The following is a 13991-nucleotide window of genomic DNA, read 5'->3' as shown; positions in this document are numbered from 1 at the left end:
CTTGGCCATAGTAGATTGGTACCAGCAGGCAACATTTCTGTTTCCTGGCACAGTGCCTGGATTCTAGAAAGTACTCAGTAAACCTTTGATCAGGAGGTACTGTGCTTGATGGTGGAAACCAGAATTCTGGTAACCAGGAATGCATTCCACTCATGGTAAGTTTAAAACTGCCAAGCTGGGTGTAGGCATGTGCCTGTAGTCCCAGCTACTCAGGAGGTTGAGGTGGGAGGATTGCTTGAGGCTGAGAGTTTTGAGTCCAGCCTGGGCAACATAGTAAGACCTTATGCCTAAAAGAAAGATAAAAATAAAAACTAGTGTAGCACTAGAACTTATATAATTGCTTCCTTTAGTTTAATGTGTCATTGTTCTATAGCAACACCATGTTGGTTTCACGATTCACTGCAACAAGGGAGACCACACAGCATGGGAGGTCATGACATATCTCTGTAATTCGGATGTTATTAGGAGTTACAGGATTTGCCTTGTGTTAGGAGATTTTAGGGGGAAAGTTTAAGAAGCCATTGCTTTTCTATGAATTGGATGCTGTCAAGATGAGGCAGTAATTATATGATTGGACATCCTAATAAATTTTATCTAGACAAAAAAGTATACAGTGATGGGCTTGGTGTAGTGGCTTATGCCTGTAACCCCAGCACTTTGGGAGGCCAAGGCGGGTGGATTGCTTGAGCCCAGGAGTACAGTACTAGTCTGGGCACCAGGGCGAAACTCCATCTCTATCAAAAAAAAAAAAAAAAAAAAAAAAGGAAAAAAGAAAAAAAGAAAAAGAAAAAAAAATATTAGCTGAGCATGGTAACACATGCCTGTAGTCCCAGCTACTCAGGAGGCTGAGGTGGGAGGATCACTGGAGCCAGCGAAGTTGAGGCTGCAGTAAGCCATGATCGTGCCACTGCACTCCAGCCTGGATGACAGCAAAAAAACCCAAAATTACAGTGATAGTAGAGCTATAATTGATTTAAAAAAGCAGCAATTGAATTAACTGGAAAAGGGAGGTGTTTGATTTGCACACTAATGTTTTGTCTGTGCGTAGACAAGATTATCAAATGATCTTGTCCTGCCTTTTTTCTTCACAGTCACAGATAGAACTTGTGTGATGTTGGTGTTCCGTGAGATTGTTCATGCTCAAGAGGAGAATATCGAGGGATGATGGTGAATGCCAGGTCAGCTTGTGACAACACTGAGGCTTAGTTACCTGTGCCAGACCAGTTCCCAGGCACCCTAGATTTATTTTCTGAGTCCTCCATTTGGTCAAAGGCAGACAAAGTCAGGCCACAGGACCATTAATCTACGATATTCAGATTTTCACTGTTGCTAAATTTATGCTGATCTGGAGGATGTAGTCTGTAGTTGGGTTAATTCTGCCTTCTGTTGTAGGATTTGTTGAATCATATGATATGACAATGGCTGTGGAGAAACTAGGGCTGTAGACAGGATACATAGACCTAGTGCAAAAGAACCAATTACCAGAAACAAAATGATTATCCATCTTTGTAAAAAGTCTTCAAGCTAGGGGCCCAGATTTTAAAATCCTGGCAATGAAAACATGCCCCAGAATCTAGCTGAGTCTGTTTTTAGGGAGCCAGGAGGCTTTTCTCTTTTTAGTTTATAAGAAGAAATCAAGGGTTATATGATTATCCATGAAAACTCTGGCTAAGGAATTCAAATTTAAGTGGTTTGTTGAGCTTCTATAGCAGAAGTTGTGCCATCGATGAGGTCTGCTAAGGCCAGAGACCTCTTTTTTGTTGTATTATCTTTGTTGTGGGAATTTCACTTGCAGAGTACACATGAAAAGTGAGTCAGTGATCCCTCCTGCGAGTTCTCCCAAGTAGTCTGTGATTCTGTGCTTGCTTCATTTTGTTGGTTTCTGGGTGTTCTTCTCAGAGAAACACAGTCTACTGGAGGGGTGGTAATTTTAAACATTGGAGGGTCTCTAACAATTAGCTTCAATACAAAGGATAAGTTAGTGTACAAGCCAGATGTTCCCATAAAGAAGTAATACCCTAGGGAAGTACAGACTGCATTGGGAGCATAAGGGCTATTTAGCATATCAGGAACAAGCCAATTTTCTTTCCCTCAAGATAGGCAGCTTTCTTGGATGAAGTTAAACAGGTTTCTCCAAAGCAGGCTGGAATGTTTTGGAAGAGAATGGCCTGAGTAGTGAATCAAGAATAGCCCCAATATTAGTTTCTATTCCTGAAGGGCTAGGTTTTTCTTGTAGGACTGTAATGACTTCAGGGAAACATTCTGTTGAAGTGTAGGTCAAGGTCCAATTTTTTATAAGACTGAAGTTTGGGATTAATTTTGTGAGGAATGCTTAAGTACCAGAAGTGACCTACAGAAGAAAATCTACTTTATGAAGTCTATGAAAGCACAGCTATTGAATTTTGTCAACAATTCCTTAAGAGCAGTAGCTATGGTTTCAGAAAAACACTCCAGAGTATTTCTTTTCTTTTTTAAGAGACTGGGTTTCGCTTTGTTGCCCACTGGCATGATCACAGCTCCCTGCAGTCTTGGGATCCTGGGCTCCAAGGATCCTCTTGCCTCAGCTTCCTGAGTAGCTGGGACTCCAGGAACATGCCACCATGCCCAGCTAATTTTTTATTGTTTGTAGAGATGGGCGTCTTGCTACATTGCCCAGATTAGACTCCTGGTCTCTAGTGATCTTCCCACCTTGGCTTTCTAAGGTGCCGGAATTACAGGTATGACCCACTGCACCTGGTCAAATATTGTTTGTTTGTTTGTTTATTTATTTTGAGACAGAGTCTCACTCTGTCACCAGACGCCAGGCTGGAGTACAGTGGCGCAATCTCGGCTCACTGCAACCTCTGCCTTCTGGGTTCAAGCAATTCTCCTGCCTCAGCCTCCCGAGTAGCTGGAACTACAGGCGCACACCACCATGCCCAGCTAATTTTTGTATTTTTTAGTAGAGATGGGGTTTCACCATGTTGGCCAGAATGGTCTTGATCTCTTGACCTCATGATCCTTCTGCCTTGTCCTCCCAAAGTGCTGGGATTACAGGCGTGAACCACCGTGCCCAGCCAAATATTACTTATTTTAAGAAGCAGAACATAGAGAGTCAAAAGTAACAGGATGAAGATAAGGGTTGTCTTCTTGAGAAATCAATTTGTTAGTTAATCACGGGTGTCAAAATGCAATAGTAAGTGAGATTAGTGGTAGGATGAAAGATGCTGAGGAATCAGAAAATTAATCTTGTCCTGTTGTCTTGGGTATGAACTGCCCATTTCTGCAGTCAGCAGCTTCTGGGGAAGTCTCGAGAATCTTAAGTTTGAGGTCTTCCAATAGAATGGGATGTCCAGTAGCCAGGAGAAAATGATGCATGTCTTTTTAGTTGTATCATATGAATCCAAGGATCAGTGTCTTATAGTTTTACTGCTGGGTCAGTTGTTGACAGTACCTGATAATTTTTTTTTTTTTTTTACATTGAGTCTCAAGGAAAATTGTTTTCTAATGCTTTTTCAGAAGACCAAATCTCCAGATTTCAGAGGCTGCTTAGGTGGGTGCTTTGAGAATGCAGCTTCTATCTGTTGATAAAGCAGGAGTTCTCTTATGAGTCCCCTGCAGCAATTAGTGACAGAAGCTTATACTAGAAGCATCTAGTATTGGAAGTAATTCACAAATACATGAGGAAGCCTGTTATTAACTCAGAAGGCGATAACTTATGGGTCTTAGAATGGATTGATCTTATTGCCATCAAGGCAAAATGAAGTACTTTGGGCTTTGGAAGTTAGAGAGCTCTGAAAACTACTTTTAGAATTCTATTAGTTCTCTTTATCCTTCCTGAAATTTGTGGATACAAAAAGATAGTGGAGTTTCTAAAAAGGTAAAGCTTTACAGAGTTATTTAATAACAGTATCAGTGAAATGTGTGTTCTCCTACTGAAGATACACATTGAGATTTCCCATTCAGGAATACAAAATTAAGGATTTTTTTTTTCTACCACTAAAGTAACAGCTCTCCAGCAAGGAAAATCCTTAAGCCCCTTAAGAATAAATAATAACCCTCATGTAATCATAGTCCATTTAGAGGTGTTCAACAGAACTCCAAGACTGGGCTCCAGTTCATGTTCTACCTTTATAGTTTTGCCAGGATTGGGTCATTGAAATAGGTAAGACATATATCCCTGGCAATACCCCTAAAATTGCCCCACTAACATTGGTTCAGCATCGTTATCAATGTGTTTCTACTATTGTGTATAAGACCTTTTGCTGGACTCCACTTTAATTATGACTATTTCCTTAGGTAACAGTGAAGCATCTCAAGATTATTTTCATTATTATTTTTAAAATTTTAATTAAAAATTTTTACCATAGGTTATTGGGGCATAGGTGGTGTCTGGTTACATGGCATCTCAAGAGTCCCTAATATGCCATTCGTTTTTTAGGGGTTCCTGAAGCGGTCAGGAAATCTTTGTTTTTAAGGCACTCCAAAGTCACTGACAAACCACCAAAACATAGGTACTGTCAGTATAACTATTTGCTCTGTTATCCTTTATCAGCTGGTAGGTCTAGGCCAGGGCAATTCCTACACTAGCAGAGTACCTGGGATGGCATACTGAGTTGGCCACTTACTAGGTAAGAAACTTTGGGCAAAAATTTTTTTTTTAGCCTCATTTTTTAGACATGAAATAGTAATACTTGTCTCAGAACCGTGAGCATCTAATGATTTATTGTACAATAACCAACCTATCACTAAGTCTTTCACATTATTTCCTTTAATTATCACAACCATCCCATGCGATGGCCTATTATCCTCGTTTTATAGACATACACTTACACCCCTTTAAGTTGTGATGCGAGGATTCAAATTCCGATCTTTCTGATGCCGGATTCAGTGCCCATTTCTGAATCCCTCTAACAACCGGTGACACTTTTGCACCTTTAGGTTCAAGCCCCCACCATACAGCCTGACTGTTAGGTGGCACTCAACTTTTAAAACTTTGTAATTTGCAAGTGTGATTATAACGGGTTAGTTCTAGAGTTTGATCTCTTCTCCGTGCAGGCGCGAAACTCCACCCCAGCCCAGAACTAGACTCTACTCCCCTGGGGCCGTCTGCGCCCCCCGGGAGACGCCCAGTCCCCAGTTTATTGTGAGCTTACAGTGCTGTGCGCGAGATGCCGGCCGGTGACGGCGGCGAAGCGGCGGAGTCGCCCGTCGCAAACCCCCGCCCTGGGGCCTTCCCGCCGGCCTCCGCGCGGCGTCCCTAGCAACGCGCGCGCAGTCTCCCAGCCCCGCCCCGGCGGGCGGCACAGCGCCTAAGCTCTGCCACAACCGCCAGTCAGGTCTCTCCCCTTCCCCTCCCTCCCCCCTCCCCTCTCCTCCTCCTCCGTCTCTGCCGCCCAGAGCGAGACACCAACATGGAGCCCGAGGACCTGCCATGGCCGGGCGAGCTGGAGGAGGAGGAGGAGGAGGAGGCTGCGGTGGCGGCGGCGACGGTAGAGGAGGCGGCGGCGAATTTGGACGATGTCGTGGTGGTGGAGGTGGTGGAGGAAGAGGCGGGGCGGGAGTTGAATCCCGACTCTCACTACGAGCACCAGCATGTAGAGAGTACCGACGACGAGGAGGACGAGGAGGCCAAGGCCTGGCTGCAGGCGCATCCCGGCAATATTTTGCCTCCGCCGTCGCCTTCGCGGCACCGCTACTCGGAGGGCGAGCGGACCTCCCTGGAGAAGGTGAGGCGGGCTAGGGAGGGGTGTGGAGCCGCGGCGGGTGGAGATGGAGGCTAGGCCCCGAGCGCTCCGCCTGCCCGCGAGTCGCGCCGCCTGACGGAGAAAACGCGCGCGGCTGAGGCTCGCAGGCGGCCCAGACTCCAGCCCAGGTGCCGGCCGGCTGCTCCGAGTCTCCCAGGCCACAAGCAAAGACTTCTCGTTTCCTCTCCCTCGGTGGGTCCTGGGCCTTTTGAACTCCCACAGACATTCAGGGGAGCCTGCATTCCCCGTGAGTGTGGGTGAGAAACGCTGTGACAGGAGCAGGGGTGTAGGACCGGAGCGAGCGGTTGCCTGGGGAGTGTCCTTTTGGGGAGACAGTGAACGCATTAGCTTGGCTGAATTGCAGGACTCTCCTGAGGGAGTAGCGTGGATAACGTACACTGCGCGGTCACTTAGTCTGGAGAGGCTCCCCGCAGGTTTTCCTCTTTGGGACCATCATTTGTAGCAATAAAGGGGTTCCCCAGGGTTTGGAATGCAAGAAACTTGTGATGCGGCTCCGAACAATCCGGAAAACTCTTAGAAAGCACAAATAATACACAATGGAGAAAGCCGACTTCATGGTGGGCCAGCGAAGATCGTTTTGAAAATAACTCTCCATTTAATTTACTGCCCTTACCCCGTTTTTGAATTTACTACTTTTCGAGGAACAAGACCTGCCCTGTTCAGTACAGTAGAGAGTGGCTACGTGTGGCTCTTTACATCTTAATTAAAGAGAGGACTATTACAGTTTTGAATACGAGTTAAAAATAAAATGAAAAATTCTGTGTCTCTGTTCTTACCACTTTTCAGGTGCTGGGCAGCCACACTAAGCTAGGGGCTACCATATTGGACAGCGCAGATAATAGAACAGTTCCATCATCACAGATAGTGATGGTATAGACTTTTATTACTAGTTGTTTTGCCTGGTGAATATTCCAGGGGTACTTAATTCATTGAACGTTTATTTTAGAATTCACCATGTGCCACACGTTGTGCTGGATGCCAAGGAAACCTTGGTGAACCCAAGCATTTTTGGTCTTTGCCTTCCTTGTGTTCATGGTCTAGACAGGGAGGCAGACAGATTTCAGATAAATAAAAGTAAAACTGAAAACGTGCTAATGTTCTATGAAAGCATAAAGTAAGATTATCTGGCCTTGTCAGTGAAGCTGGGAAAGCTTTCTTGAGGTGGTTATGGCAAAGCTGATATCTGAAGACAGTTTAAGGTTAATCAGGCAAAGGGGAAGGAAAGAGCCTTCTGGTTGAGGGAAAAACACATGAAAAGGTACTGTTGGTGAGAGAGAACATGGCATTTTCCAGGAACCAAAAGCCGCGTGGGTGGAGCACAGACTGCAAGGCTTTGTGTGCTGTGCCAAGGATTTAGGGGCTTTATCCTTGGAGCCTTGGGAAGTCGATGAAAATAACTGAAACAAGGGGATGTATGATAAGATAGGTGTTTCAGAAAGATCAGCTGTGATAGCAAGGTTGGTTGGGGAGCAGTAATCATAGGTCAAGGGCATAAATTAGGATACCCTTGCAGCATTGCCAGACAAAAGATGATGAAATTTTGGAATAGGGAGGTGTTGGTGGATACAGGGAAAAGTGGACTGATGTGAGAGATATTTAAGTGGCAAAATCATCATACTTAATAATGGATAAGATGTGAAAGGTGAAGTAGCCAGGTGTTAGGTTATTGTTTGAATGGTTGTGCTAATAGTAAGTTATGGTCAGGTTTATGGTGAGGGTGGTGGCCATGAGTGAGTGGTGGAATTGGTTGGGTGAATGTTAAGATTATGGGTTTGGCTTTGAAGATTGAAGGAGAAGGCTGGGCTGGAGATTTCAAGTTGTAAGTCATCTGCATAGAGACCATAATTAAAGCCACACTGTTGACTAGGTCTCCTAACTTTTATTTTGTCCTGTGGCTTCTTGCTTGAATAACTATTAATATTCAAATCTTAAGGCCTAGAGGAGGAGTTTTTTTTTTTTTTTAAATTTAATTTTATATTCAGGGGTTACATATGCAGGTAATTAACATGGATATATTGCATAACGGTGAGGTTTGGGCTTTTAGTGACCCTCTCACCCAAATAGTGAACATTGTACCCGATAGGTAATTTTTCACCCCTCCGCTCCTCCTCCTGGAGTCCCCAGTGTCTATTTCCGTCCTTATGTCTGTATATACTCATTGTACCCATTCTGTGTCTCTGTATACCCATTGTACCCACTTGTCTTATCAGTGAGAACATGTGGTATTTGATTTTCTGTTTCTGAATTATTTCATTTGATACCCTCCAGGCTCCATTCATGTTGCTGCAAAGGACAGGATTTCATTCTGTTTATGGCTGCATAATATTTCATGATGTATGTGAATACATACCACATTTTCTTTACCTATTCAGTTGTTGATGGACACTTAGGTTGATTTCATAATTTTGCTATTATGAACGGCGCTGTGATAAACATACTTGCGCAGATTTTTTTTTTTTTTTTTTTTTTTTTTGTTTTTAGAGATGGGGTCTAGCTGGTCTGGAACATCTCGGCTCAAGTGATCTTCCTGCCTTGGCTTCCCAAGGTCCTGGACTCAGATGTCTTTTTGATGAAATGATTTATTTTCCTTTTGATAGATACCCAGTAGTGGGATTGCTGCATCAAATGATAGTTCTGTTTTGAGTTCTTCAAGAAATCTCCATACTGCTTTCCATAGGAGTTGAACAACTTACATTCCCAACAACAGTGTATACATGTTCCCTTTTCTTCTTATGCTTCCCAACATCTATTTTTTGACTTTTTAATAATAGCCGTTCTGACTATGTGAGATGGTACCTCATTGTGATTTTAATTTGCAATTTTTTGATGATTAGTGGTGTTGAGCATTTTTTCATGTTTTCTTGGCCGCTTGTATATCTTCTTTTGAGAAGTGTCTGTTCACATATTTGCCTGCTTTTTAGTGGGGTTGTTTTTTTCCTGTTGATTTGTTTGAGTTCCTTATAGATGCTGAATGTTAGACCTTTGTCAGATGCATAGTTTGCAAATATTTTCCCCCATCCTGTAGGTTGTCTTTTTACTCTGTTGACAGTTTATTTTGCTGTGCAGAAGCTCTTTAGTTTAATTAACTTCCATTTGTCCATTTTTATTTTTTTTGCATTTCCTTTTGAAGTCTTAATCATAAACTCTTTTCCTAGGCATTCTTCTAGGATTATTATAGTTTCGGGCCTTACATTTAAGCCTTTAATCCATCTTGAGTTAATCTTTGCATATGGTGAAAGATAGGGACCAGAGGAGGAATTTTTAAGTTAACCTACTTCTACTATAGCCAATGTGAGAAAATTATTGTCTGTTTAATAGTGAACTATGTTTTTTTTTTGTTGTTCTTCCCCACCCTCACCCCCTGACGAAGTCATGCTCTGTCATCCAGACTGGAGTGCAGTGGCATGATCTCAGCTCACTGCAACCTCCGCCTCCTGGATTTAAGCAATTCTTCTGCCTTAGCCTCCCGAGTAGCTGGGATGACAGGTGCCCACCACCATGCCTGGCTAATTTTTGCATTTTTAGTAGAGATGGGGTTTCACCAGGTTGGCCAGTTTGGTCTCGAACTCCTGATCTTGTGATCTGCCTGCCTCAGCCTCCAAAGTGCTGAAATTACAGGCGTGAGCCACCACGCCCAACCCCTAATAGTGAACTGTCTATGGGTAATAGAAAATCTTGCTTCTGAGAGCCCAGAGTATTTTCTTCCTCCCCCAATTTTTTTTTTTCTGAGCGAAATTAGATATTTTCTTATTTACCTGAGAATATATAATATATAGAATACATAGATAATTTTCTGTATTAAAGGTAGATTTACGATGATACGAGCATTAAGTTAATTTTTCCTTTAGTTCACTACTAGCATATTGAAACTTACTGGCATAGGTTGGAAGGTGTTTAAAGGAGGAAATGCTTAATATGTTTCTTACTAGAAATTTATGAACTATGAAATTCTTAGATGTGTTGTATAACATCTGATGCTGTGTATTTAGAGGATGAGATCAAATAATCGGAAACATTAATTTCATTCGGTTTACTATCAAGTTAAATGACAAAATTGTGTTATTCAATTTACTCTTATATATCTCCCTAGATAATAAAAGGGTTAAGGCAGTGATTAAGTTTGTAGTCCTGTTATTTAGCCTGAGTTGAACTGTGGTACTGTTTAAATTTGAAGCAAAATATGACCAGTCTTACAACTAAGTCTTTTTAAGAGGGAAGAGAGTGACTTAGAGCCTTATGTTGTTTTTATGCTGGTCCTGCAGACCATTCAAACACCTCTCCTTGTAATTCCTTAACCTGAATTTCTGAATTGTGCCGGGGAAGATAATTCAGTTCTCTGCGTTGTCATCACTAGAAATTCTTGGTCTCCAACTTTTAATTGGGTCATCAACAGTGCTTGGAAATCTTTTTAGTTTCCTCTCTGTCAGCTTCTTTCCCCATCTTCCCTCTTACCCTCTATCTCCCACCCAGAGTTCAACATCCCCCATCAGCAGGTTACAGTTTCATCGGAGAGAACCCAGGCTGAACCTCTTCTGTTTTTGCTCCCCATCTTCACATTTATCTACATTGCACAATTTATTTTTTTAACCTATTCATATACATTTTATACTTGATATTAATCTTTTCTTGTGTTCCTCGGATAAAAACTATTTAGTTGTAGTGTGCTCTTCTCTTGAGGAGCTGCTAGATTTTATTTGCAGATATTTGATAATGGTTTTAAATGTCTTTCTGTTTGTTTTTTGTTCTCTTGACCAGTCTTTATCAAACTTGACATCAATATTATGCCATTTTAATAAAAGGTACTTGGATAATTTTTGTTTTTCTGAAACAGTCTAAGCACAAAGGAATTTTTCTTTCTTGTATGTTTGAAAGATACCATCAGTGAAACTATCTCTGGATTCCTTTCAGGGTTGTAGTCTATATATGCTCTCTTTTCTTGGATTAATTTTGGTAGTTTTCCTGGGAAATCATTCTTTTCAGTAAGGCTTTCTAGTTAATTTTAATAAAGAATACACAGTATTCTTTATTTTTTCAATTGTCTCTGTGTTTATTTTTACTTCTCATTCCCAATTTTGTGTAATTATGCTTTATTTTTCTCCTGATTTGACTAGGTAGGGGTTTATTTAATTTACTTTTTATTCAAAGACACAGGTCTTGATTTGACTTTAATTCTGTTGCTTTTTATTTTTTTATTTCCAATAAGTTCAATTTTCATCTTTTATTATTTCCTTAGGTTTACTTTGATATGTGTGTGTGTGTGTGTGTGTGTGTGTGTGTGTATTTACCTGTGTTCAGTGCTTAATTGACTACTTAAAAACATTTTAATAGCTTTATTGAGATGTCATTCACATACTGTACAATTTACCCTTAATTTAAACTGCACAATTCAGTGGTTTTCAGTGTATTCATAGATATGTGCCATCATGATCACGGTCAATTTTAGAACATTTTATCACTTCTAAAAGAAACCCCATATACTTTAGCTAATGCCCCTCATCTTCTATTTTCCATATGCAACTATTAATCTACCTTATATCTGTAGATTTATCTATTCTGGGCATTTCATATAAATGGAATAATATGTGGGGTTTTTTGGTGACTGGGCTTCTTTCACTTAGCTTAATGGTTTCAGGATTCACCCATGATGTGGCATATATCAGTACTTCATTACTTTTTTATGGCTGAATAATACTTTACTATATGGATATGGGATATTTTGTATAACCATTCATCAGTTGATGCACGTTTGTTTTTTTTCCTACTTTTCGGCTATTATGTATGTATAATGCTACCATAGACATTCTTGTGTAAGTTTCTGTGTGGACATATGGATTCGTTTCTCCTAGGTGTATATCTAGGTGTAGGATTTTTGGGATATATGGCAATTCTGTATTTACTTTTAAGTACCTGCCAGATTGTTTTCCAAAGTGGCATTCCTGCTAGCAGCGTATGAGAGTTCCAGTTTCTCCACATCTTTATTAGCACTTGTTATTAGTGACTTTTTTGTAGTTTTGATTTGCATTTCCCTTATGGTTCATGCATCTTTTGTATGTGACTACCCAGAACCTTATGCCAGGAGACATTCTTTTTTTTTTTTCTTCCTGAGACAGGTGTCTCTCTATTGCCCAGGCTGGAGTGCATGCAGTGGTGCAATCTTGGCCCACTGCAACCTCCACCTCCTGGGCTCAAGTGAACCTCCTGTCTCATCCTGCCAATGTGCTTGTTGGCCATGTGCTTGTTGTGTGTCTTCTTTGGAGAAATATCTGTTCAGATCTTTTGCCTATTCTTTAATTGGGTTGTTTGTCTATTTAATATTGAATTGCAAGAATTCTTTATATATATTCTTTATATATATGCATATTACATATATAAACCCTTGTCAATCAAGGAATTGACAAGATACAATCCCTTGACAAATGTTAAGTCATGAGGACCTACTATGTTTTCTTTGAGATTTTATAGTTTCGCTCTTACATGTAGGTCTTTACGTCTTTGATCCATTTTGAGTTAATTTTTGTATATGGTGTGAAGAAAGGATTCAAACTTTATTCTTTTGTGAGACTACCCAGAACTGTTTTTTAAAAAAAAATTTATTTATTTGTGTAAATTAGAGTACAAGTATAATTTTGTTACATTGATATATTGCATAGTGGTCAGGTCAGGGCTTTTAGTTTATCCATCACTGGAGTGGCCTATGTCGTGCTCATTAAGTAATCTCTCATCATCCACCCCACTCTCACACTCCCACCCTTCCAAGATTCCACTTACTGTCATTCCATACTCTGCTTCCACGTGTACATGTTATTTAGCTCTCACTTCGAAGAAGAGTATTTGTCTTTCTGCAGCACCATTTGGTCTTAGCGCCCTTGTAGAAAATCAGTTAACTATAGATTAATGGGTTTATTTCTGGATTCCCAATTCTATTTCATTGATCTATATGCCCACCTTATGCCAGGAGACACTCTTTTTTTTTTTTTTTTCTGAGACAGGTGTCTCTCTTGCCTAGGCTGGAGTGCATGCAGTGGTGCAATCTTGGCTCACTGCAACCTCCACCTCCTGGGCTCAGGTGAACCTCCTATCTCATCCTCCCAAGTAGCTGGAACTACAGGCACGTGCCAATATGCCTGGCTAATTTTTGTATTTTTTGTAGAGATGAGGTCTCATCACGTTGCTCAGGCTGGTCTCAAACTCCTGGGCCAAAGCGATCTGCCCATCTTGGCCTCAGTCTGCCGGGATTACAGGCGTGAGCCGCCGTGCCCGACTAGGAGACAATCTTTTGATTAATATTGCTTTATAGTAAGTAAATGGGGAAGTAAGTCATCCAACTTTGCTTTCCTTTTTCAAGATATTTTAGCCATTCTGGAACCTCTTGCAAGTGCATATGAATTTTAGATTAACTTGTCAGTTTCTACAAAGAAGCCAGCTACTATTTTGATGGAGATTCCAGTGAATCTATAGATTAATTTGGGAGTATTGTCATCTTGATATTAAATAATCTGGTCCTTTTTTTTGAGACAGAGTCTTGCTCTTTTGCCCGGGCTGGAGCGCAGTGGTATGATCTCAGCTCACTGCAACCTCTGCCTCCCAGGTTCAAGCAGTTCTCTTGCTTCAGCCTCCAGGGTAGCTAGGATTACAGGTGTACACCACCATGCCTGGCTAATTTTTGTATTTTTAGTAGAGACGGGGTTTCACCATATTGAACAGGCTGGTCTCAAACTCCTGACCTCAAATGATCCATCCGCCTTGGCCTCCCAAAGTGCTGAGATTGCAGGCGTGAGCCATAGTCTACTGCACTTGGCCTAATCATCTGGTTCATGAACATGGGATATCCCTTCATTTATATAGTCATGTATCACTTAATGATGAGGATACATTCTGAGAAATGTGTCATTATGCTATTTCATTATTGTGCAAACATCCTATAGTGTACATACACAAACCTAGATGGTATAGCCCGCTACACACCTAGGCTATATAGCCTCATCAATTGCAGCTACAACTGCCTACAGTATTCAGTACAGTAACATGCTGTACAGGTTTGTAGCCTAGGAGCAATCGATTAGACTATATAGCCTAGGTGTGTAGCAGGCTATACCATCTAGGTTTGTGTATGTACACTATATACACAAGCATTTGTGTATCTAACACAAATACTTCAAAAAGGTACAGTAAAAATATGGTATATACACACACACGTGCGTACAGACACACACACACACACACACACACACACACACACACACA

General features: G+C 41.3%; 1 protein-coding gene across 4 annotated transcripts in view; it reads left to right on the top strand.

Moving 5' to 3' along the window:
* The first annotated feature begins 5306 nt into the window (after positions 1 to 5306).
* The window catches only part of ALMS1 (ALMS1 centrosome and basal body associated protein), a 212740-nt gene continuing 204055 nt past the window's right edge, over positions 5307 to 13991 (top strand). For all 4 annotated transcript variants that reach the window (XM_032291715.1, XM_032291716.1, XM_032291714.1 and 1 more), the window contains exon 1: positions 5307 to 5708. In XM_032291715.1, the coding sequence (XP_032147606.1) occupies positions 5394 to 5708 (315 nt within the window). In that variant the 5' untranslated portion in view covers positions 5307 to 5393. The remainder of the gene's footprint in view (positions 5709 to 13991) is intronic.

This window comes from Sapajus apella, unplaced genomic scaffold (assembly GCF_009761245.1).
Source record: "Sapajus apella isolate SASKATOON/1434 unplaced genomic scaffold, GSC_monkey_1.0 scaffold26, whole genome shotgun sequence".
Lineage (NCBI taxonomy): Eukaryota > Metazoa > Chordata > Mammalia > Primates > Cebidae > Sapajus > Sapajus apella.
Note: the sequence above shows the minus strand (reverse complement) of the source record. Positions and strands in the feature narration are given on the sequence as shown.